The sequence below is a fragment of the Lissotriton vulgaris genome, chromosome 5, assembly GCF_964263255.1.
Source record: "Lissotriton vulgaris chromosome 5, aLisVul1.2, whole genome shotgun sequence".
Classification (NCBI taxonomy): Eukaryota; Metazoa; Chordata; class Amphibia; order Caudata; family Salamandridae; genus Lissotriton; species Lissotriton vulgaris.
In genome coordinates, this window is record NC_141693.1 from 81,792,097 (window position 1) to 81,816,076 (window position 23,980).

Below are 23,980 nucleotides of genomic sequence, written 5' to 3' on the forward strand. Positions count from 1 at the left end.
ACGTAAAGCGCACAAGTACTAACCAATAGGTTACAGTACAAACACCATAACATAATCTACTTTCCGCAGATCTAGAGCCTACACTAACCTAGCACATTCTCTCTCTCCCCCTCCTGGTTTGAAATGGGGACCTTTTTGACTTGGCAGTAGAGTTCAGCAAGATATTCTGTCCTAGTGTTTCTACCCGCTACATGAACCACACACTCATCCTTTTGATTTTGCTATATACTGGATCAGGTAGGGCCCTTCTCCTTAAAAATTGGTTGCTCCTGGCATCGCTCTCTCAGGCAGCTGCATGTCTCTGGTAGATACTCAGGCAATCATCACCCTGGGCTTCTCCTTCTGGACAGTTGTTTTCTCTACAGAACCATGAAAAATACTGGTTCACCGATAGAATATTGATGTTGAAAATATTGCTGTTCAAAAAGTCGGAAAAAATATAGACTACAAAAATATCGACTCCCATAAGTACAAAAATATTGAATCAAAAATATTGATGTAAAAAAATGGAGATGTAAACAATATCGATATATATATATACTAGCAGCCCGTCCCGACAATGTCCGGGTATGAATTGCTGCCGGCCAGTAGTATATTGTTTTGTAGGATTTCGTTTCAATAGCATTTCTTATCTGTGACATCCCTGTGAAACGCTCCGATTCACAGTGCACTGCTGATGCACTTAACTCCTTAAGAGCGTCGAACGTTCAGCGCCCAGTGCTGAACGTTCGAATAACGAGTGGTGGCCCGTCGGCCAACGGTCGTGCGCAGCACTGGCAAAGTAGTGCTCGCGACGACCGTTGGCCGACGGCAGCACTTAAAGGGTTAAGAGTGCACGTTCAGTAGTGTGTGAACTCGAGTTTCCCTACTTTATTTTTCCTTGCAATATTATATAGCGCGAACTCGACAACATGGCATGAGCACAATTTACATGTCAGAAGAACACATTCATTTGTGGTAGGCACTGGGAGACAAAGCGATTTGCCTGGAATCACAGGATGTTGAGCTGATGCCGAGATTCGAACGTAGCTCCCCAGCTCTAAAGTTCACAATTCTAGAATTTGTGGCGGGAGGTGTGTCTAAAAGTGTATGTCGGTGCTGGGCATCAATGAGAGAGACCTGTGCATTTTTCAAATCGGTGGTGAAAAAATATGAGTATGTTGCTGGAGATGTGGGCCACCGTGCCACCAATTTACTTACCGGGGGAGGGTAAACACCAATTATTCCGCAACTTTCTTTCCGCATACCATCACTCCGCATACTCTCATTACGGAAGTACCATGACTCCGCAATGCCATTATAACGCATGGCATTACATTTTATATGCTTTTACCACGCATACATTTACAACGAAATTCGTTGTAAATGCATGACTGGTAAAAGCATGTTTTTTTTTAATGTTTGGATAAGGTAAGTATGGGTATAGGGGTATATGTTTTGGGGTACCTAGGTATATGTTTTGGGGTGTTTGGGTATTTTAAAGGTTCAGCTATAGTTTTGGGTTATGGGGTACAGGGGTAGTTTTAGGGTTTAGGGATAGGTATGGGTTTTGGGGTACAGGGGTATTTTTGGGGTTCAGGGCTAGGTTTGGGTTTTGGGGTATAGGGGTATTTTTAGCGTTCAGGGGTAGGTTTGGGTTTTGGGGTACAGGGGTATTTTAAGGGTTCAGGGCTAGGTTTGGGTTTTGGGGTACAGGGGTATTTTTAGCGTTCAGGGGTAGGTTTGGGTTTTGGGGTACAGGGGTATTTTAAGGGTTCAGGGCTAGGTTTGGGTTTTGGGGTTCAGGGGTATTTTAGGGTTCAGGGGTAGGTTTGGGTTTTGGGGTACAGGGTAATTTTTATGGTTCAGGGCTAGGTTTGGGTTTTGGGGTACAGGGGTATTTTTAGGGTTCAGGGGTAGGTTTGGGTTTTGGGGTACAGGGGTATTTTAGGGTTCAGGGGTAGGTTTGGGGTACAGGGGTATTTTTAGGGTTCAGGGCTAGGTTTGGGTGTTGGGGTCCATGGGTATTTTTAGGGTTCAGGGGTAGGTTTGGGTTTTGGGGTACAGGGTATATTCATAGGGTTAAGATGGGTTAGTGTTTAAGGGTGTTGGGGTATTTTAAGGAGTAAGGGTGGGTTATGATTATGGGGTGCAGGGGTATTTAAAGGGAGCAGGGTGGACACCCGGAGCTGGAATGTACAGAACCTGGGAAGAAAAAACTATGAAATATTGGGTACAACGCTCGCTTTTTTTCCGTAATCCCGCGCCCTCACACACCCACGCCCCCAGCACATACCCACAGCACACGATATGAGACATGGCATGAAGGGCGGAACGTACCACACCCCCCCAGCGTTTGTCACGCCCTCAGCGCACGCCCACAGCACAACGCAGACACGCCCACAAGGGACTAGTTTGCTCGCACGGTTCTTTTACCTTTTAAATGTATATGGTGGGCGTCTGCAGAGCCTATGTCCTTCTGCTGCAACTGCCCTTTCCAACGCTGTATTAGGTGTTGTGATTGGTGCTGTGGTTCCTGAGATTACCCGCCTCAAAGGGTTGGGCTTTCTCTTTATTATATTAGTATGGATATATATATATATATGATCGAATCAATTTCATTTTGATAAATCTGAGGGCCCTTCCCAGCCCCTGGATGCCTGATGGATGTTCTGTTCTCTTCCAGGATCCTATCAGAAGGGGGGCTGCTGCTGCTGCTGGCGCCAGTAGGAACCACCACTTGGAACTACCTTCCTGCCTGGAGGGCCCAGTGAGCTGGCCCCTGGCCCAGCCTTGCCCCCCCCCCCATCTTGCTGCATTCTTGCAAGGACTTTTTGCTGGACCTTTGTTTGCCTATAGCGCTGGGAGCGCTTTAATTTCCCCTTATTGTGCTTGGGAGTGCCGTAATCAGTCCTCAAGCGCTGCATTTGCTTTCTAAGCACCTGAGAGCGCTGTAATTATCTGTCAAGCGCCTGGGAGTGCTTCGATATGCCACAAGCGCTTGGGAGCGCTTTATCGTGTCAGTAGCCCTGGGGGCCGCCCGCCGCCCAAACCGGAAGTCAGGCAGGCCGGGGGCGGGACGACTCGACAACAGGAAGCCCTGGCGGGAGCCCACCCCGCGCTGGGACGTGCTGGCGTAAGGAGGAAGGCTGCCGGCGCTCGCGGGGCTCCCGAGAGGAGAGCCCCGCACCAAAGAGAGAGACCTGCCGCTGAGGAGAGGAGCCCCCGCCACAGCAGCCCGGTGAGTGTGGGCCTCTGGGGGCTCAGCAGTGGTTCAAGAGCGGCCCCGGATGGTAGAGGGCCGCTCCATCATTCAGTAGCAGCACTCCGTGGGCATTATTGCTTAGAGCCACGAGAGACTCTCCAGTTGTTCACGGGTCCCCCGAGAGGGACCCCACCGCTCCCCCCACACCGGGCACGATCCTTGAAGAGCCCCAGGGGGCTCAGGGGGCATATTGTTGACGAGCCCCGAGAGGCTCGTAGCGGCATATTTATTTGGAGAGCCCAAGAGGCTCCTGGGCACCACTGGAGTTTCGAGCCCCCTAAGCGGGGCTCCTACATTGCGGGGGCGATTTGGTTAGAGTCCACGAGGCTCTTGGGGGTGCATTTTGGCCATTTCCAGAGTTGCTCTGCGAGAAAGCAGGCAACTCCAATGACGGCGCATTTGTTCTTCGAGCCACGAGGGGCTCAGCCGCCGTTATTGTTTTTGAGAGCCCAGGGAGGCTCAGGGGGGCATTCGTCTGGCGGGATAGAGCGGCCCCGGAAGGCAGCGGGCCGCTCCCACCTTGCCCCACCTTGTTGTACAGAGGCAGGGAGGCTCTAGGGTGCATCACTTTGTTTAGAGCCCAAGAGGCTCCCCCGTGGCCCCCATCATTTTCACACAGCTGCCCAGCACTTGGTGGGCAGCTGCCACGTTTAGGCACCCCTGACTTTGGGACACAGGGCGTCCAAGCCCCAGAGAGGCCAGTTGGCCTAGGGACTACCACAGGTTGTGGCTAATGTGATTTTTGCGCAATTGTGTTCTTTGATACACCGCTTAATGTATGTTATGCATCATGTGTTTTCCTTCCCTACACCTCTGAATGTGTTGTGATGCATCATGTGTAATGTGCTTATTCCCCTATAGGTATTGGGATACTTAGGTGGTTGTTCTTGCTAGTACAGGTGGTGCTAGTGAGGTCCTGGTTCCCTGCGGGACCTTTTCCTAAGATGGGTAGGGTTGCCTAGGTGGTACTTACCTGTTACCAGTGATTACTGGTTGTGTGCTTTATGTTCTATTTTGTGCTACAGTGATTATTATTATTTCTACAGGTGCTAATTCTACCAAGTACTAAGTTCTAAAAGTGCTGATTCCTGACAGTGGTCCAAGTAGCCCTTTCTTGTACATATCCCCTGTAAATTCTGCCCGTGCCTGTTGGCACATTGTAAAGTGTGTGTTTTATCTAATGTGTTTTGGTGTAATACAAAGGCTATTTTTATACATAACCTTGTGTGGAGTTTCCTTTGTGGTGGGCCTTGGGTGTTGTTGCTGGGGGTGCGTGCGCAAACACTTAACTCATATTGGCTCCAAGTTTAGCCTTACTGCTTGTGCTAGGTTGCCAAGGGGGTGAGCAGGGGTTATCTTGGCGTGTACCTCCCTTGCCCTGACGTGGAAGTGGTGGTCTCTGACTGACTTTGGCGCAAGCCCTGGCCAGCCAGGGATCCCATTTCTAACATTGGCAGCAGCGGAAAGGATAAGGATTCGTGTTTACGTTGTACCGCAGTGGCAACTGGCCGCACTACAAAACTCTGCATTTTAGATAAATCACATTTTGGGGATTATTGTTTCTAAATTGTTCTTAATGTCATTTCTTGGGAAATGTGTTTCTTGTACACTGTGAGTTAGGTGTCACTAGCTCTGGGTGGTTTTTTATCCCCTAAATGCAGTTTGAAATTTCTGGATTCACCAGAGGGTGGGATCCAGTGGTAGCAGCGTAATAGTGTCCAGTACATTTGTTCCCCGCCCCACGCCCAGAGTTTGGTACCTGTGTCACGTGTGGTCAGGTTGAGAAATAAGGGGTGGTAGAAACTGCCTTACTAGTCCGAGGGGTGGGTTGTGTGTGGATGAATGGTGTGTGGCACTAGACAAGTGAGTGTGAGTTCTCTGGGATGGGGAGCTTGCCGAATAAATGGATGTGTATTGGATTTCAGGGGTGTGCCTGAAGCTCAAGGGAGTTCCCCTGCCCCTGTGCCATTGTGTTATTTGTTGGGGAGTGACCCTAAGGAAAGTTCTGGTCTTCCAGCCCGGTGGTGGAAGTGGCTCAGAGGAGCACAAGCCTGGTCTCCGTAGTCTGGGTGTTTTTTTTGGGGAACACCAGGTGAGGGAGCCTAGCATGTCCTTATGGAGCGTCCTTTAAGGGAGATCTCCCAGTGTGGAGAGAACGTGGAGCGCCTGTAAGCAGGACTCAAGTAGTTCTGTTGTCTGGCCGTACAGCTCCAGTTGGGAGGGTGCAGAAGTCCAGATGGAGGGGTGCAAGGAGGATAGGTTCCCCAGTGGAGTAACCAATGGGTCAGGGGCCAGCCAGAAGTGTTGTGTCGCCAAGGAGTGACCATGGGGATGCCACTTCTGTCCTAAGTGTCAGGCAGACTTGTACACGACACATTAGTCATGTGTCACCCTCAAGGAAGTCCTGGTGCGCCAGGCATCTGACCAAAGGGTACGTCCCTCGGTTGGGGAGCTTGCTGAATACTTGTGTGCTCTTGTTTTGCTCAGATACCTAAGTCCCGTCTGTTGAACTTTTCCCAAGAACGTCTGCAGAAGTGGAGCCTGCTTTTGATTTCTGTGGTCTGTTTAGAGACAGAATTTTGGAGTTGGTAAGGTTCTGGGAGAAGAGAGGCATAGGGGATGGAGTGATTCCAAAAGGAGGGGCTGAGGTGTCTTCCAGCCCAGTGTGGTGGAAGAGGTTCAGTGTAGCCCAGCTAGGTCTCGGTGTAGGGGCTCACGTCTTGTCTCAGAGGAGTGGGTGGGACTGCGTGTCTCCAGGTGCCCGAAACCCAGTCTCAGGGCCCGGAATGTTTCTGAAGGGAACGTCAGGTCGGGGGCCTAGGCTGTACCAATAGGTCATTTGAGGAAGATCTCTCAGAGTGTTTGAAGATCGTGGAACATCGGTGAACAGGGTTTCAGTAGTTCTGGTGTCTGGCAGTACTGCTCCAGGTGGGAGAGTTGTGTTCTGGAGGGTGCTTCAGAAGTAGATGTAGGGTGGGGCATTCTTGCCCGTGACCCCTGGTCAGCCTGAGGGTGCAGACCCTAGGTTGAAGGATCAGTGGTAGTTTGGAACTACACTGAGAAGAAGGGTGGAGAATGGCTATTGTATGCCAGGGGTTACACCCCCCCACTCTGTGGATTGGCAGGGACCAGTGATATCTGGGTGGCCTAGGGCCTGGTCCTAGCCGTGGACAACTAAGGAGTACCAGTGGGGTAGCCTAGTTTGGCCTGTTTTTTTTAAGTATGTGCTAGTCTTATGGATCAACGTGGCGTAGAACCAGAGGGTGTCCCTGCTGTGCGGGCCCGCATCCGTGTTCTATCGCCCCAAGCAGGGAAGTCCATCACGGTGGTGATTGGTCTCCCCTGCGTTTTTGGCTGGAAGGGGGTTGTGTTGGACTTGGCCCTTCTGGCAGGTTCACCCCTAAACCTTTTGCTTTTAATGGTGACCCTGTAGTAGTGAGTTTTGGGTTCTGCTCACTTTCACTGTGTCCCAGTGGAAAGTGCGTGCGCACTCTGAGTGCGTGGAGTAAGGTTGGCCTGCCGTCCCATAGGAATGCATGGGGAATGTCTGTGTCCCTGGTAGTTCCTGATGCGTGGTATGTGCTAGTCTTATGGATCAACGTGGCGTAGAACCAGAGGGTGTCCCTGCTGTGCGAGCCCGCATCCGTGTTCTATCGCCCCAAACAGGGAAGTCCATCACGGTGGTGATTGGTCTCCCCTGCGTTTTTGGCTGGAAGGGGGTTGTGTTGGACTTGGCCCTTCTGGCAGGTTCACCCCTAAACCTTTTGCTTTTAATGGTGACCCTGTAGTAGTGAGTTTTGGGTTCTGCTCACTTTCACTGTGTCCCAGTGGAAAGTGCGTGCGCACTCTGAGTGCGTGGAGTAAGGTTGGCCTGCCGTCCCATAGGAATGCATGGGGAATGTCTGTGTCCCTGGTAGTTCCTGATGCGTGGGGTATGCAGGCTCGAGTCTGGTATGTGTGGACTCGTGTGATTGAATGCTGCGAAATGATGTATGCGGCGTGTATGTGTCTAGTGTGGAAGTGCCACTTCTAGACATGGCTGTGCATGTGCTGTAAAGGTGCTGTAAAGGTGCTGCGTGTGATTGGCTGGAGCTGGCTGGGATGCCAGGCTCCATGAGTCATGATGGGTCTGCCCGGTGGTGAGTGTGGAGATCTGCATGCTGATGGCTGGGGAGGAGTGCACCTGGGTCCTGAATGGGGCTGGGCTTTCCCCACACAATGCTGGCTCCGCCCCCTGTGGTGCGTCTAATGTCCCTAGCCCTGCCAGTGAATAGAGTGAATAGAGTGAGGGGCTGAGCACATCAAGAGTGCTCACAAACCAGCTGCGACTGGTTTTTCCCCTTACCCTAAGCAAAGACAAAGGGATTTGCTGTATAAAAAGGGGCTGTGTCCCCTTACAAAATGTTCCTGTTTACCAACTTGAATCCTGCCAGGGGCGTGCTGCTGCTTGGGCCCAGGGGAAGGCTTGCCTCCCTGGGCCCTGCCCAGCCCCTGGATGCCTGATGGATGTTCTGTTCTCTTCCAGGATCCTATCTGGAGGGGGGCTGCTGCTGCTGGCGCCAGGAGGAATCGCCACTTGGGACTGCCTTCCTGCCTGGAGGGCCCAGTGAGCTGGCCCCTGGCCCAGCCTTTCCCCCCCCCCATCTTGCTGCATTCTTGCAAGGACTTTTTTAGCCATGTCTGAACTGGGGTGGCAGAGTGGGCTAAAGAACGGTGATGGATTAAACCCAGATCTTTTGAATTGGTGTGACTGTTTGATTGATTTAGATGCTCCGTCCATCACCGCCCTCTTTTGTACCGCTTTTGGCCGCCATAAGTGTGGCAGGGTAGGCTCAGACGTGAGTCCCTTGCCCACTTTGCCACTGGATTCAAGCAAGCCGGGCTGAAGAAGGCTGGAATGCCAGAAACCGGTCCTCGGAAGCTTGTTTCCGGTCCAGGGAAGACATGGCTTGGCAGTTCGGGCTAGACTGTTCCCATGAGGCACAGGGTCAGACTGATTTGCATTTAGCCATGTCTCAACTGGGGTGGCAGAGTGGGCTAAAGAACGGTGATGGATTAAACCCAGATCTTTTGACTGGGTGTGAGTGTTTGATTGATTCAGATGCTCCGTCCATCACCACCCCCTTTTGTACCGCTTTTGGCCGCCATAAGTGTGGCAGGGTATGCTCAGACGTGAGTCCCTTGCTCACTTTGCCACTGGATTCAAGCAAGCCGGGCTGAATACGGCTGGAATGCCAGAAACCGGTCCTCTGAAGCTTGTTTCCGGTCCAGGGAAGAGATGGCTTGGCAGTTCGGGCTAGACTGTTCCCATGAGGCACAGGGTCAGACTGATTTGCATTTAGCCATGTCTCAACTGGGGTGGCAGAGTGGGCTAAAGAACGGTGATGGATTAAACCCAGATCTTTTGACTGGGTGTGAGTGTTTGATTGATTCAGATGCTCCGTCCATCACCACCCCCTTTTGTACCGCTTTTGGCCACCATAAGTGTGGCAGGGTATGCTCAGACGTGAGTCCCTTGCTAACTTTGCCACTGGATTCAAGCAAGCCGGGCTGAAGACGGCTGGAATGCCAGAAACCGGTCCTCGGAAGCTTGTTTCCGGTCCAGGGAAGACATGGCTTGGCAGCTCGGGCTGGACTGTTCCCATGAGGCACAGGGTCAGACTGATTTGCATCTAGCCATGTCTGAACTGGGGTGGCAGAGTGGGCTAAAGAACGGTGATGGATTAAACCCAGATCTTTTGACTGGGTGTGAGTGTTTGATTGATTCAGATGCTCCGTCCATCACCACCCCCTTTTGTACCAGCCTTGCCCCCCCCCATCTTGCTGCATTCTTGAAAGGACTTTTTGCTGGACCTTTGTTTGACTATAGCGCTGGGAGCGCTTTATTTTCCCCTTATTGTGCTTGGGAGCGCGGTAATCAGTCCTCAAGCGCCTGTGGGCGCTGTAATTATCTGCTAAGCGCCTGGGAGCGCTTTGCTATGCCACAAGCGCCTGGGAGTGCTTTATTGTGTCACTAGCGCTGGGGAGCGCTGCCCTTCCTTTGGCCGGTGCCCACCCAGCATTTCTCGCCCCGTAAATTGTGGCCGAGATTGTCCCCGCCGCCGCCCGGTGCCCGAACCGGAAGTTAGGCAGGCGAGGGGCGGGACGACCCGACAACAGGAAGCCCAGGCGGGAGCCCACCCCGCGCTGGGACGTGCTGGCGGAAGTAGGAAGGCTGCCGGCGCTCGCGGGGCTCCCGTGAGGAGAAGAGAGCCCCGCAGCAAAGAGAGAGACCCGCCGCTGAGGAGAGGAGCCCCCGCCACAGCAGCCCGGTGAGTGTGGGCGTCTGGGGGGGCTCAGCAGTGGTTTGAGAGCGGCCCCGGATGGTAGAGGGCCGCTCCATCCTTCAGTAGCAGCACTCTGGGGGCATTATTGCTTAGAGCCACGAGAGGCTCTCCAGTTGTTCATGGGTCCCCCGAGAGGGACCCCACCGCTCCCCCCACACCGGGCACAATCCTTGAAGAGCCCCAGGGGGCTCAGGGGGCATATTGTTGACAAGCCCCGAGAGGCATATTTATATCGCGAGCCCAAGAACGCTCCTGGGCACCACTGGAGTTTCGAGCCCCCCAAGCGGGGCTCCTACATAGCGGGGGCGATTTGGTTAGAGTCCACGAGGCTCTTGGGGATGCATTTTGGCCATTTCCAGAGTTCCTCTGCGAAAGAGCAGGCAACTCCAACGACGGCGCATTTGTTCTTCGAGCCACGAGGGTCTCAGCCGCCATTATTGTTTTTGAGAGCACAGAGAGGCTCAAGGGGGCCTTCGTCTGGCGGGATAGAGCGGCCCCAGAAGGCAGCGGGCCGCTCCCACCTTGCCCCACCTTGTTGTGCAGAGCCAGGGAGGCTCTAGGGGGCATCACTTTGTTTAGAGCCCAAGAGGCTCCCCCGTGGCCCCCATCATTGTCAAACAGCTGCCCAGCACTTCGTGGGCAGCTGCCACGTTTAGGCACCCCTGACTTTGGGACACAGGGCGTCCTAGCCCCAGAGAGGCCAGTTGGCCTAGGGACTGCCACAGGTTGTGGCTAATGTGATTTTTGCGCAATTGTGTTCTTTGATACACCTCTGAATGTTTTTAGGCATCATGTGTTTTCCTTCCCTGCACCTCTGAATGTGTTTTAATGCGAATTTGCGCCACGGTCAAAGGGTTAAAGGAGTGCCGGAGCTCTCCCTTTCACATTAAAGAGGTGCTGGTGCTCTTCCTTTCACATTAAAGAAATGCTGGTGCTCTTCCTTTCACATTAAAGAAGTGCTGATGCTCTTCCTATCACGTTAAAGAAGTGCCTGTGCTCCTCCTTTCACATTAAAGAAGTGCTGGTACTTTTCCTTTCAAATGAAAGAAGGGTCAGTGCTCGCCCTTTCACATTAAAGAAGTGCTGGTACTCTACCTTTCAAATCAAAGAAGTGACAGTGCTCTTCCTTTCACATTAAAGAAGTGCTGGTGCTCTCTTTCACAATAAATAAGTGCTGGTGCTCTTCCTTTTACATAAAAGAAGTGCTGGTGCTCTTTCTTACACATTAAAGAAGTGCTGGTGCTCTTCCTTTAACATTAAAGAAGTGCTTGAGCGCTTCCTTTCACATTAAAGAAGTGCTGGTGCTCCTCCTTCAACCTTAATGAAATGCTGGTGCTCTTCCCTTTGCCTTTAAGAAGTGCTTGTGCTCTTCCTTTCACATTATAAAAGCGCTGATGCTCTTCCTGTCATATTAAAGAAGTGCTGGAGTGCTTCCTTTCACATTAAAGAAGTGCTGGTGCTCTTCCTTTGACATTAACCCGTTCCGTTCGTCGGCCGGCCCCCAGCCATCCGTTGTCACAGTGGGGGAGTACGGAGGACGGCCCGGGGCCGTCCGAACCCCGCTCACTCATTAATTCACCCGCACCCCAGCAGAATTTGCGCCATGGTCATCAGGTTAAAGGAATGCCGGAGCTCTTCCTTTCACATTAAAGAGGTGCTGGTGCTCTTCCTTTTGCATTAAAGAAATGCTGGTGCTCTTACTTTCACATTAAAGAAGTGATGATTCTTTTCCTTTCACATTAAAGAAGTTCTGGTGCCCGTCCTTTCACATTAAAGAAGTGCTGGTACTCTTCCTTTCACATTAAAGAAGTGCTGGTACTCTTCCTTTCACATTAAAGATGCGCCGGTGCTCTGCGTTTCATTTTAATGAAGTGGTGGTTTGCTTTCACATTAAAGAATTGCCAGTGCTCTTTCACATTGAAGAGGTCCTGGTGCTTTACTTTCACATAAAAGATGTGCTGTTCCTCTTGCTTTCACATTAAGGAAGTGCTGGTGTTCTTCCTTGCACATTAAAGGACTGCTGGTGCTCCTCTTTTCACCTTAAAGATGTGCTGGTACTCCTCCTTTCACATTAAAGAAGTGCTGGCACCCTTCTTTTCACATTAAAGAAGAGCTGTTTTTCTTCCTTTCACAATAAATAAGTGCTGGTGCTCTTCCTTTCACATTAAAGAAGTGCTGGTGCTCTTTCATTCACATTAAAGAAGTGCTGGTGCTCTTCCTTTAACATTAAAGAAGTGCTTGAGCGCTTCCTTTCACATTAAAGAAGTGCTGGTGCTCCTCCTTCAACCTTAATGAAATGCTGGTGCTCTTCCCTTTGCCTTTAAGAAGTGCTTGTGCTCTTCGTTTCACGTTATAAAAGCGCTGATGCTCTTCCTGTCATATTAAAGAAGTGCTGGAGTGCTTCCTTTCACATTAAAGAAGTGCTGGTGCTCTTCCTTTGACATTAACCCGTTCCATTCGTCGGCCGGCCCCCAGCCATCCGTTGTCACAGTGGGGGAGTGCGGAGGACGGCCCGGGGTCGTCCGAACCCCGCCCACTCATTAATTCACCCGCACCCCAGCAGAGTTTGTGCAATGGTCAACGGGTTAAAGGAATGCCGGAGCTCTTCCTTTCACATTAAAGAGGTGCTGGTGCTCTTCCTTTTGCATTAAAGAAATGCTGGTGCTCTTCCTTTCACATTAAAGAAGTGCTGATTCTTTTCCTTTCACATTAAAGAAGTTCTGGTGCCCGTCCTTTCACATTAAAGAAGTGCTGGTACTCTTCCTTTCACATTAAAGAAGTGCTGGTACTCTTCCTTTCACATTAAAGATGTGCCGGTGCTCTGCGTTTCATTTTAATGAAGTGGTGGTTTGCTTTCACATTAAAGAATTGCCAGTGCTCTTTCACATTGAAGAGGTCCTGGTGCTCTCCTTTCACATTAAAGAAGTGCTGGTACTCTTCCTTTCACATTAAAGAAATGCTGGTGCTCTTCCTTTCACATTAAAGAAGTGCTGATTCTTTTCCTTTCACATTAAAGAAGTTCTGGTGCCCGTCCTTTCACATTAAAGAAGTGCTGGTGCTCTTCCTTTCACATTAAAGAAGTGCTGATTCTTTTCCTTTCACATTAAAGAAGTGCCTGTGCTCCTCCTTTCACATTAAAGAAGTTCTGGTGCCCGACCTTTCACATTAAAGAAGTGCTGGTACTCTTCCTTTCACATTAAAGATGTGCCGGTGCTCTGCGTTTCATATTAATGAAGTGGTGGTTCGCTTTCACAACAAAGAATTGCCAGTGCTCTTTCACATTGAAGAGGTCCTGGTGCTCTCCTTTCACATAAAAGATGTGCCGTTGCTCTTGCTTTCACATTAAGGAAGTGCTGGTGTTCTTCCTTGCACATTAAAGGACTGCTGGTGCTCCTCTTTTCACCTTAAAGATGTGCTGGTACTCTTCCTTTCACATTAAAGAAGTGCTGGCACCCTTCTTTTCACATTAAAGAAGTGCTGTTTTTCTTCCTTTCACAATAAATAAGTGCTGGTGCTCTTCCTTTCACATTAAAGAAGTGCTGGTGCTCTTTCATTCACATTAACGAAGTGTTGGTGCTCTTTTTCACGCTAAATAAGTGCTGGTGCTCTTCCTTTTACATTAAAGAAGTGCTGGTGCTCTTTCATTCACATTAAAGAAGTGCTGTTTTTCTTCCTTTCACACTAAATAAGTGATGGTGCTCTTCCTTTTACATTAAAGAAGTGCTGGTGCTCTTCCTTTCACATTAAAGAAGCGCTGGTGCTCCTCCTTCAACCTTAAAGAAGTGCTGGTGATCTTCCTTTTACCTTAAAGAAATGCTGTTGCTCTTTCTTTCACATTAAAGAATTGCAAGTACTTAGTACATATCAGGAGTGGCCCATTTAAAGCTCTAGCTCATTGGAGCACAGTTTGTGTTCTAGTTTAATGTGCCAACTAGTATAGTGTGTTATGTAGCATTGGCATTATCTATTACAATGTGCTATCAGTGGTCTTGTGCAGTGCACTGTCTAGTACAGTGTGCAGTCTGTTACTGTGTTGTGTCTGATGTACTGTGCTGTCTAGTGTAGTATGTTTTGTAGTAAAGTTACTATTTAATGCAGCGCGCTTCAAAGTTTAGTATCCTCTCTAGTGAACAGTGCTTTTAAACCAGTGTGCTACTGAGGGCAACTTGCTCTGTAGTTCAATGTGCTGTACAGTCTAATGCACGTAGGTTCTAAGACAATTAGGGACATATTTACAAACCCATATCGCCACCACAACGTCACTTTTCACAACGCTGTAGTGGCAATAGGGGCTTTGCCTTATTTACAATGCAGTGTTAGGCCACTTCACATGGCTTAACGTTGTCTTGTAAATAAGGCACACAAACATGCTGTCCACCGCAACACCCATTGATTTTGGCACTGCCCCATATATATGCCACCCTTGTAAATATGGGGCAGTGCCAAAATTAGGACCTGGTCTTACCCTGGCGTAACGAGGAGAAATGTTTAATTTCCCCTAGTTTTTGCAGTTTCCATTTGTGCTGCGTTGTGCAGCACACATGGAAACAGCAAAACGCCATTGATTGTTTATGTGCAGGAAGGTGTCCATTCCTGTGCATAAACATCATTAAAAAAAATTAAGCAGCACACATAGAAGTTGCAAAACACCATTTAAAGATTGTTTATGTGCAGCAAGAGACACCTTCCTGCACATAAGCAATCTTTCCTGCAACGCAGATGCCTTTGCACTATGGTGCAAGGGTGCTTGCATTGGCGCTAGGCTGCTAAATTTAGCGCAGTGCAGGGGAAATCACTGGTCTGCACTATATTGTTGTAAATATGGTGCAGCTCTATGTTTTAGACGTGGTGGAGCGCAGTGTTAAGCCAATGAGGCTAACCCGGCGCTCTGCCACTTCTATGGTAAATATGCCTCTAAACTGTCTAATCCAGTGTGATCGCTACGGCAGTGCATTGTTTAGTATCTTGTACTACCTAGTGCAGTGTTCTAGCTAGTTTAGTGTGTTATCATATAGGATGTACCATGTAGGTCAGTGTAATGCAGTGTGCTTTCTATAGCTGTGGTCACTGTAGTATGCTGCCCCAATATGTGGAGTAGAGTAGTATCCATCATTTGTTGTAATGTGGTGTGCTGTAGAATGCATCATCTGTGGTAGTGTAGTGTAGTTTAGTTCATGTATGGTGTAGTGTAGTGTAGTATGCCGTGTGGGATAGTGTAGTCTGGTGTAGTGTAGTATGTGACATGTGTGGTAATGTGGTGTAGTGTAGCATGCATCATGTGTGGCACTGCAGTGTAATGTAGTATGCTTCATGTGTGGTATTGTGGTGTAGTCTAGTATGCATTATGTGTGGTAGTGTAGTCAGGGCCACTTGAATTATTTGGCAAGGGAGCACCAAATTATGCTGCGGCGTTGACTAAATTATGCAGCAAGAAAAGGCAAATTATGCAGCATAATGCAGTAAAAAAATGTATAGTATATTTTCATTATTTTGTCATTTTTGCAAATGGTAATACTGTCTGGGTAAAGCTTTTACCTCATTAGTGTCAGTTTAACAACTACATATAGAAATAAGCAAATTAAAGATGACCAGTTAACCTTTGTGAAGAACCTTCCATTATGAGCAAAGACATGTTGCTGTGTTTTTTCGTAAAGTTTGATTTGTTTGAGCTTGAAACAATTTTTTTCATTAACATCTGCTGATTATGCTCCAGTTGAGTAATTATTTGGTATCTGTGGCAAATCCATAATCATGCCGAAAAAAACATGGCTGCAGAATCGCATAATTCCAGTGGCCCTGGGTGTGGTGTAGTATTACTTAATTGTTGATGTCTGATGCAGCTGTGGCCCTTGCAGATAAGACTGGTGGGGCGGTGTGGGGGATATTCCATCGAAATAACCCCTATACGACCCCATCGCCCCTCGGCTCCTATGTGAACGGGACGCTTCTTTTGTGGTGTAGTGTAGTATGCCTCTTGATGTGGTGTGAAGTAGTGTAGTATGGGGCGTGGTGCAGTATAAGGTGTAATAGAATGTCCTGTCTATTTAGTGAGGTGTGCTGTTCGGTGTAGTGTTGTGTGTGGTCTAGATGAATGCACGCTTTATTGTAGTGAGCAGTATAGTGAGCAGCATAGTAGTGATGTGCGCATTCTCTAGTGCTGTGTGCTCCTTCCAGATTTGGTTTAAATTAATCAAATGTAAAACAGAAAGCATTAATTACAGCCTTTATTTGTGTCATTAAATCTCTAATTCTGAATCTCTTCTCTGCAGTGATGGTGACTCTGGATCCAGACACGGCTCATCCTTTTCTCTTACTGTGTGAGGAGGGGAAACATGTGCAAGACACAGACACATCACTGCACATGCCAGACTCCCCCAAGAGATTCACCCTCTACTCCTGTGTGCTGGGGGACGAGGGGTTCACCTCTGGCAAACATTACTGGGAGGTGCAGGTGCTGAAGGATGGAGTTGCATGGCTTGTGGGGGTTGCAGCAGAGTGTGTGGACAGGAAGGGAGTCTTCACATCATCACCTAAGGAGAAGGTCTGGGCTTTACAACGGTGTAATAGTGAATACTCAGCTCTCACCTGCCCTCCGACCCCCCTGTCCCCCTGTGGGAAGCCACTGAAGGTGGGGGTGTATCTGGACTACGAGGCGGGCCAAGTGTCCCTGTACAATGCTGACTCCTTGGACCTTCTCTTCACCTTCCCGCCAGCCACTTTCAAAGAGAAGCTCTTCCCGTTCTACCAGCTCTGGGGAGGAGCGGAGATGAGGATGGTGTGAGAGCTGCAGGGAGCTTCAGCCCCTCATCCTTCCCTCCCACCCCCCTACAGGGGAGGAGCGGAGCTAAGACTGGTGTGAGATCTGCAGGGAGCTTCAGCCCCTCATCCTTCGCTCCCACCCCCCTCTACAGTGATGACAATGTGACCAGGAGCACAAGCAGAGACGCAGAGACTCCCTTTGGGGATAAGTCTCTTGGGAGGGGGCAGTTATTAGCATGTTTATTTCAGCTTTAAAGTCTCCTCCTTCCCTGCAGTCTGTATAGCGCCCCCATCAGGATTGTTCTCAAGGTGACAGAGATGGTGTCTCCCAGCAAACAGGCCGCTCTGTGAATTGTAATTATTAATAAATAATTGACCTCGTATTACCGCACTTACTTACGTCCCACAGTTCCAAACTCCTGTGCTCTGCCTCCGTCTCTCATGATTTCTGCGATGTATGTGTTGTTTGCAATGGAGCTCTATGTACAGTGTGCTGGCTCAGATTCAGGGCCGGCTTTAGGGCAGTGCAACCGGTGCAGCCACACCTGCGCTGACCTGGGAAAGGCGCTATGCTCAAAATAACTGCTGGGTCTTGGTGTGTCCAGTTGTTTTCAGCCAATATTAAAAATACCAAGATAACGCAGGCGATTAATGTTTCCGTTGGAGAGAGATGGAAGTTTTGTCTAGTGACACTTTTGACTCATCAGACGGCTTAGAGGGTTAATATGCCGACTGCAAAGAATGTGTACATACAGATCACAAAAGGTAAGCCTCACTGGTTTGTGCAACATTTCCTATAGACTGATTTACACATGTAGGATTATTTGCCTCTGTATAACGGGTGTGTGATGTAAAGTGCTCTGACCTCCGAAGGTTGGTATGAGTAGCGCTATAAAACAAAAGAAACGCATGTGAAAGAGGCGCTGTGGAGAGATGAGTGGCACTGTTGGAAGTTGGTAGTGGAGAAGGAGGTCATGGGGGGAGGGGCACCAAAAAAGATTGTCACAACAGGCTTCTCTAACTCAGAAGCCAGCCCTGCCCAGATTCTGATGGGTTAAAGCAACAGTATAGTCTTTTAAATCAAACACAATAGGTTTTTGTAGCACTGGTACTCATTGATTTGAATGTTCTTTCATATATGATAGTGAAGAAAATGGAGGATCAGTCAAGTTGAATAGTTGGTTAAGCAGGGAAGCTGCGATGAATACAGGTTTTCTGGTTTTGCTTTGTACATATCAGCCACTAGATTAGTTTCTATTTGTATCTCCTTTTTACCTCAAATGTTAATACTTTTGTGTTCCATCACCAATTAATTAAGCTGATATTTCTTTCTCAGGGTTTAAAACTTCTTTCTGTGGACAATCAATCAGGGGTTTGTAAAGCGCACTTCTCACCCTTTGGGTTCTCAGGCATGGGGGGTGCAGTTCTGTTGGGGTCATTCTAAGAGACAGGTCTTGAAGTCTTTGCTGAATTGGTGCAGTGAAGGGGGAGCTCGTTCCAGGTCTTGGCTGCTAGGTAGGAGAAGGACCTTCCACCCGCTCTGTTCCTGTACAAATGCAACCCACTCTCATCCTTCTGCAGTGCTTTCATGACTCCTCACACCGCTCCAGGTTGCACAGGCATATTAGGTAGACTTATCATGTGTCTGCACATATTTTTTCCACATATTATTGTGTTCATGCAGGCCAAACTGTATTAAAAGAAAAATAAAAATTGTTATGAAACTTTAAGAACAGCAGGTAGATGTGTGACACTCGGAAGCAAATCTGCCTTTCAACCCAACGCCATGTGCATGCTGGGACTGAGATGACAAAGTTCTTAATAGAAAGCAACAAAACAACTTGTACCAAAGTGTTATTAACACAAAAGTTGAGGAGTGTGGAATCACTTAGGGTGAAGCTCTGACACCAGGGCAAAGAAACCAAAATGATTTTGATGCTGAGTTTTAAATGCTGCTCTTGGGAAAGCAGTAATCAATCAATCAATCAGAGAATTTGTAAAGCGCGCTACTTACCCGTGAGGGTCTCAAGGCGCTGAAGGGGGGGGGGGGTGCTGCTACTGTTCCAAAAGCCAGCTCTTGAGGAGCCTTCCAAAGGTGAGCAGGTCTTGGGTCTGCCGTAGATGGGTGGGGAGGGTGTTCCAAGTCTTGGCGGTGAGGAAGGAGAAGAATCTGCCGCCGGAGGTTGTTCGTCGGATGCGCGGGACGGCAGCAAGGGCGAGGCTGGCGGAGCAGAGCTGGCGGGCGGGGGTGTAGAAGTTGAGTCTGTTGTTCAGGTAGTCTGGTCCGGTGTTGTGGATTGCTTTGTGTGCGTGAGTGAGGAGTTTGAAGGTGATCCTCTTGTTGACGGGGAGCCAGTGCAGGTCTCTTAGGTGGGAGGAGATGTGGCGGGGGACGTTGAGGGTCAGATGGGCTGAGGCGTTCTGGATGCGTTGTAGTCGTCGTAGGTGTTTGGCCGGGATTCCTGCATAGAGTGCGTTGCCGTAGTCTAGCCTGCTGCTGACGAGGGCTTGGGTCACTGTCCTTTTTGTTTCGGTCGGGATCCACTTGTAGATCCTGCAGAGCATGAGGAGATGGCGTTGACCTGCTTCGACATGGAAAGGGAGGAGTCGAGGATGAATCCCAGGTTGTCTGCGTGGTCCATGGGCGTCGGAGCTGCTCCCAGTGCGGTCGGCACCAGGTGTCGTCCCAAGCAGAGGAGGCGGGACCTAGGATGAGGACTTCCGTCTTGTCCGAGTTCAGTTTCAGATGGCTGCTCCTCATCCACTCGGCAACGGCCTTCATTCCCTCGTGGAGGTTGGTTTTGGCGGTGTGCGGGTCCTTGGTGAGAGAGAGGATGAGATGGGTGTTGTCGGCGTGGGAGATGATGTTCAGGTTATGCTGGCGGGCCACTTGTGCGAGGGGGGCCATGTAGACATTGAACAGGTCGGGCTGAGGGATGAGTCCTGGGGTACGCCACAGATGATGTCGGTGGCTTCGGATCGGAAGGGCGGGAGGCGGACTCTCTGGGTTCTGCCGGAGAGAAAGGATGTGGTCCAGTCCAGGGCCTTCTTCTGGATTACGGCTTCTTGGAGGCGTGTTCTCAGTGTGCGGTGGCAGACCGTGTTGAATGCGGCTGACAGGTCCAGGAGGATGAGGGCTGAGGTTTCGCCGTTACCTAGCTTGCGCCTGATGTCGTCTGTGGCGGCGATAAGGGCAGTCTCGGTGCTGTGGTTGCATCTGAACCCGGACTGGGATGGGTCTAGGATACTGTTGTCCTCAAGGTGGTGGGTCAGCTGCATGTTGGCGATTTTCTCGATGACCTTCGCCGGGAAGGGTAGCAGGGAGATGGGCCAGAAGTTCTTGAGGTCTTTGTGGTCCGCCTTGGGCTTCTTGAGGAGGGCGTTGATTTCAGCGTACTTCCAGCTTTCCGGGACTGTTGCAGTGTTGAAGGAGATGTTGATGATCTTTTCTAGTTGGGGTGCGATGGTTGCGTCAGCTTTGTTGAAAAGGTGATGTGGGCAGGGGTCTGATGGAGATCCTGAGTGGATGGAGTTCATAACCTTGTGTGTCTCTTCGTCGTTGACGTTGGACCAGGAGGTCAGCTTGTTGGTTCAGGTGGCGTTCGGGGTGTGGTCTGTTGCGGTTGGGGCGGATGAGGAGTTGAAACTGTTGTGGATGTCGGTGATTTTGCGATGGAAAAAGGTGGCCAGTGACTCGCACAGATCCTGCGAGGGCGGGATGTCGTTGGTGTTGGCGCTGGGGTTGGAGAGTTCCTTCACTATGTTGAATAGTTCTTTGCTGTCATGTGCGTTGTTCTCTAGTCGGGCTTTGAAGGATGATCTCTTGGCTGTTCTGATGAGGTGGTGATGTCTGCGGATGGCGTCCTTGTGGGCTGCGTGGCTGTCAGGTGTGCAGTTGTGGAGCCATTTCTTCTCCAGCTTCCGGCATGTCCGTTTGGAGATCTGGAGTTCTTCGTTGAACCAAGCGGCTTTATTGCTGGGGTGGTTGGTGGAGGGTTTCTTGATCGGGGCGAGGGTGTTGGCGCAGTCGTCGATACACTGTCTGAAGTTTCAGGTGGCAGCGTCTGTGTCGGTGGGGTCGGTGGGTGGGTTCTGGGTGAGGGTGGAGGTCAGTTGGTCTTCGGTAACTTTGCTCCAGCAGCGTCGAGGCAGCTGTTTGGTGCTGTGGTGCGTGGTTGGTTTCTTGAAGGTGAAGTGAATGCATCGGTGGTCAGTCCAGTGGAGTTCGGTGGTGTGGTTGAAGGCGATTTGGGTGCTTGTGGAGAAGACGGGGTCGAGCGTGTGGCCGGCGGCGTGGGTGGGTTTGGTGACGAGTTGTCGGAGGCCGAGGTTGTCGATGAGGGCGGTGGAGTTGGCGTCATTGTTCTCGAGGTGGAAGTTCAGGTCCCCGAGGAGGATGTAGTCCGTGGAGGTGAGTGCGTGGATGCTGGCGAGGTCGGCGACGGAGTCGTTGAAGAGGGCCCGGGGTCCAGGAGATCTGTAGATGAGTGTTCCTCTGAGGGTGGTGTTGGGGTCGGTGTGGATCCGGAAGTGAAGGTGTTCGGCGGAGTTGAGGGAGTCGTTCTAATCACAAACACACAACTCAGGACTGTACACAACAAACAGAGGGGGCAGAAAGATGCACGAAGTTATACTCTTGGGGGTGTTTGGTCCGTGGGGGGAATCATCACTAAGAACTAAGGTTCTCTCTGACTTCTCTAAGTAAGGAGTATTGTCTTGTCGCATTGAATGTGCAGTAGGACAGTTGTGAAGAGGACAGTTTTGTAATAGGACAGTTGTACAGGTGGGCAGGAGGCTGAATAGGACTTGGTCCTCTGGCTCTCAGCACTCTCTCTGGGTTTGTAGCTAACCCCCCTTTCCTTCTGGAATGGGCTGGGCCAGTTATGGAGTTGTAATGGTTTCATTGTTTGTGGTGGTCCCTTCTTACAAGGTCTCTGTTCACACTGGACCACAGTATTTCACTAGAAGGTGTTCCTATTGGAGTTGTCAGAGGTGCCACTCCACTAGTGCACGTGCTCACGCACAGCTCTTGGGGGAAGCCAGGCTAACTCTGGGTCTGCCCTGCCTTGAGCACTTACCTGCACTTGCAGCCAGGTGAGGGGGCAAGAGAGATAGTTGTAGAAGAGATGGAGAGAGAGGGGGTGAGAGAGTGGTAGAAGTGGATGGAGAGAGAGAGAGAGAGAGAGAGATACTCTGTGTGTGAGAGAGAGAGAGAGATACTCTGTGTGAGAGAGAGTTGTAGGAGAGATGGAGAGAGAGGGGTGAGAGAGTGGTAGCAGTGGATGTGGAGAGAGAGAGAGAGAGAGAGAGATACTCTGTGTGTGAGAGAGAAAGGGTGTGTGTGTGGGATAGACTTAGAATGGCGTGAGAGAGATACATTGTGAGTGTCACACACTCACCTGGTTCCACCCACGGAGAAGATGCTGGACCTCCTATCCCTCCGTGGGGCATCCAGTGATCCGAAAACACAACCCTTTAATCATGAACTGCTCTCAAGGGAATGAGGGGTTGGGATAAAGCAAGAAAAAAATTGATTTGAGTCAGGGGGTCTGCTCTGCTGCCAAGTGACACTGCACAGGAGGTTCTGTACTCCCTGGACCTTCCAGTGTAGATGCGGGTGAATGCACTGGAAACAAGAAGAAGCGAGTTTTATTAACAGTTCTGTATATAGTCTTTACACAGTTATTTACGACAATGACACTTTCAGGCGTTGTCACAAATAAAGCTTGCGGGCAGGCACAATACAAAGGGAGAACCGGAGTATTCTGACACTGCAGAATGTTAAACAAAACAACGTTGAAATCAACACTCTAAAGTATGAGGTGTGCACTCACAGTCTTTACTTTTCATATTGCACAAACGTTTGCAGGAATATAAACATAAAGCCCTTCCATTCACAAATAAGTTAGGAGCTCCCACAAGTTAAAGAACCAGGAGCGCAAGGAAATGCTAGACTACGAAACCCCAAAATGCCAATTTCAAAGAACGAGTTTGTTCTCCTTGAAAGAACTCAGTCTCAGACAATTCTCAAAACGTAACTAAGGATGAGTGCACACTCACCTGGGGTCAGGTACTCAGCCTAGAATATGATTCTCAACAGGAATCCAAAGGAAGGCTGAAGGCCGAGTAGCAAGAAGCCAAAGGGGAGGTCGAATCGTAGCTCAAGAGACGTGGATGAAGTCCTGATCACGTGATCAGCAGGAAGGCTTGGAAGACTAGAGCGCTGGAGGTTCTGAGTGGCACCGCAGGTGAGTGCAGGGAAGATGCTTGCGCAAGACTGGAACGAGGCCAAGCACCGGCTCTGGTTTAGAAGGGGTATGCATACCAAGACTGTGCCAGAAGGGCACGTGGCACACATGGAAGGCCAGAAAGTTCCAAAGGGAACCTGGGAGAAACCATGTGTTAACCTAACAGATGTGACTGTTGCTGAGGATGGGTGCAAGTAACAGTTGGAATCCATTAACCAAAAAGCCGGCACCAAAGAGCATTAGATTTAAGAGTCAAGAAGAGGTCATACCAGTTGCACCAATAACCAAGGCAGGTGGAAAAATACGCCAAAATGGTTACATGCAATAGGTAATGGCAGATGGAGCTAATTAAGTAGGAAACATGTGATGTTCTTACAAAAGTACAACCAGAAGGAAGCAATGGTACAGGAGGGTCAAGGGGGTGAAGAGCTCTGGGGGGGGGGGGGGGGGGGGGGATACAGAGGTTTTCAGGAAACTGTGAGGCACCACAGGGGAAAATCAACATGAGATCTGTGCGCAAAACCTACAGAACAGAGGGCACAAGAGTGGGTTGTGACAGTTCCTCCCTGCTGGCTGGTTCCCAAGACTGCCCTTCAGGATCATACCCTTTCCAACCTACTAGGTAAAACAAACGGCCATTAACATGTTTTGCGTCAAGGATTCTCTGTACCTCAAAGTCAGGTTGACCATCCAGGTGTATAGGTAGAAGGGGAGGTGCAGCCGCAGGACGTTTTTGGCCATGATAGGGTTTTAGGAGGGATACATGAAACATTCGGTGAATGGATAAATCTTCTGGAAGTTGGAGTCTTACTGCTACTGGGTTGATGGTCTATCACATATCTGAGTTACCATTTATTTGGACCCTTTAATCACAGATGTTTTGTGGACAGCCAAGCCTGATCCCCTTCTTGTAATCTGGTTGTTGATGGAAGAGTTTGTTAGCATTTTTCTCCATACTAGTTCTGGCCTGCTGTAAGTGTGTTAACACCTCCTGTTTTCATTTAGATGAACGTTGCACAAAATCCCGTATGGCGGGTACGCTTTCAGATGGTATAACAACATTGTCAGGCAAAATACGAGAATTGGTGCCCGTTACAAAATAAAAAGGGGATACCCCAGTGGCAGAATGCTTTGAGTTTTATACAAACTCTGCATATGTTAATAGGGATTCACATTCTTTGGGAGTCATTGTTGAAAAACAACGCAGTCTGTTCCAGTACCTGATTCACTTCACATTCTGTTTGCCCATCGGTTTGTGGATAATAAGTAGATGGGAAGAGAGCGTCGATGTCCAAATATGTGCAAAGGCTACGCCAAAAGTGGTAAATAAATTGCGGGACTCTGTCAGAAATAATAACAGAAAGGAGACCATGCAGTCACATTATTTGCTGAGCAAATAAAGT

At 49.6% G+C, this 23,980-nt stretch overlaps 1 protein-coding gene across 1 annotated transcript in view; it reads left to right on the top strand.

Moving 5' to 3' along the window:
• LOC147710253 (butyrophilin subfamily 1 member A1-like) overlaps nt 1-16,751 on the top strand; it is a 135,897-nt gene extending 119,146 nt beyond the window's left edge. The window contains exon 4 of the mRNA XM_086919964.1: nt 15,840-16,751. Within this exon, the coding sequence (XP_086776090.1) occupies nt 15,840-16,351 (512 nt within the window). The 3' untranslated portion in view covers nt 16,352-16,751. The remainder of the gene's footprint in view (nt 1-15,839) is intronic.
• Nucleotides 16,752-23,980: the final 7,229 nt, after the last annotated feature.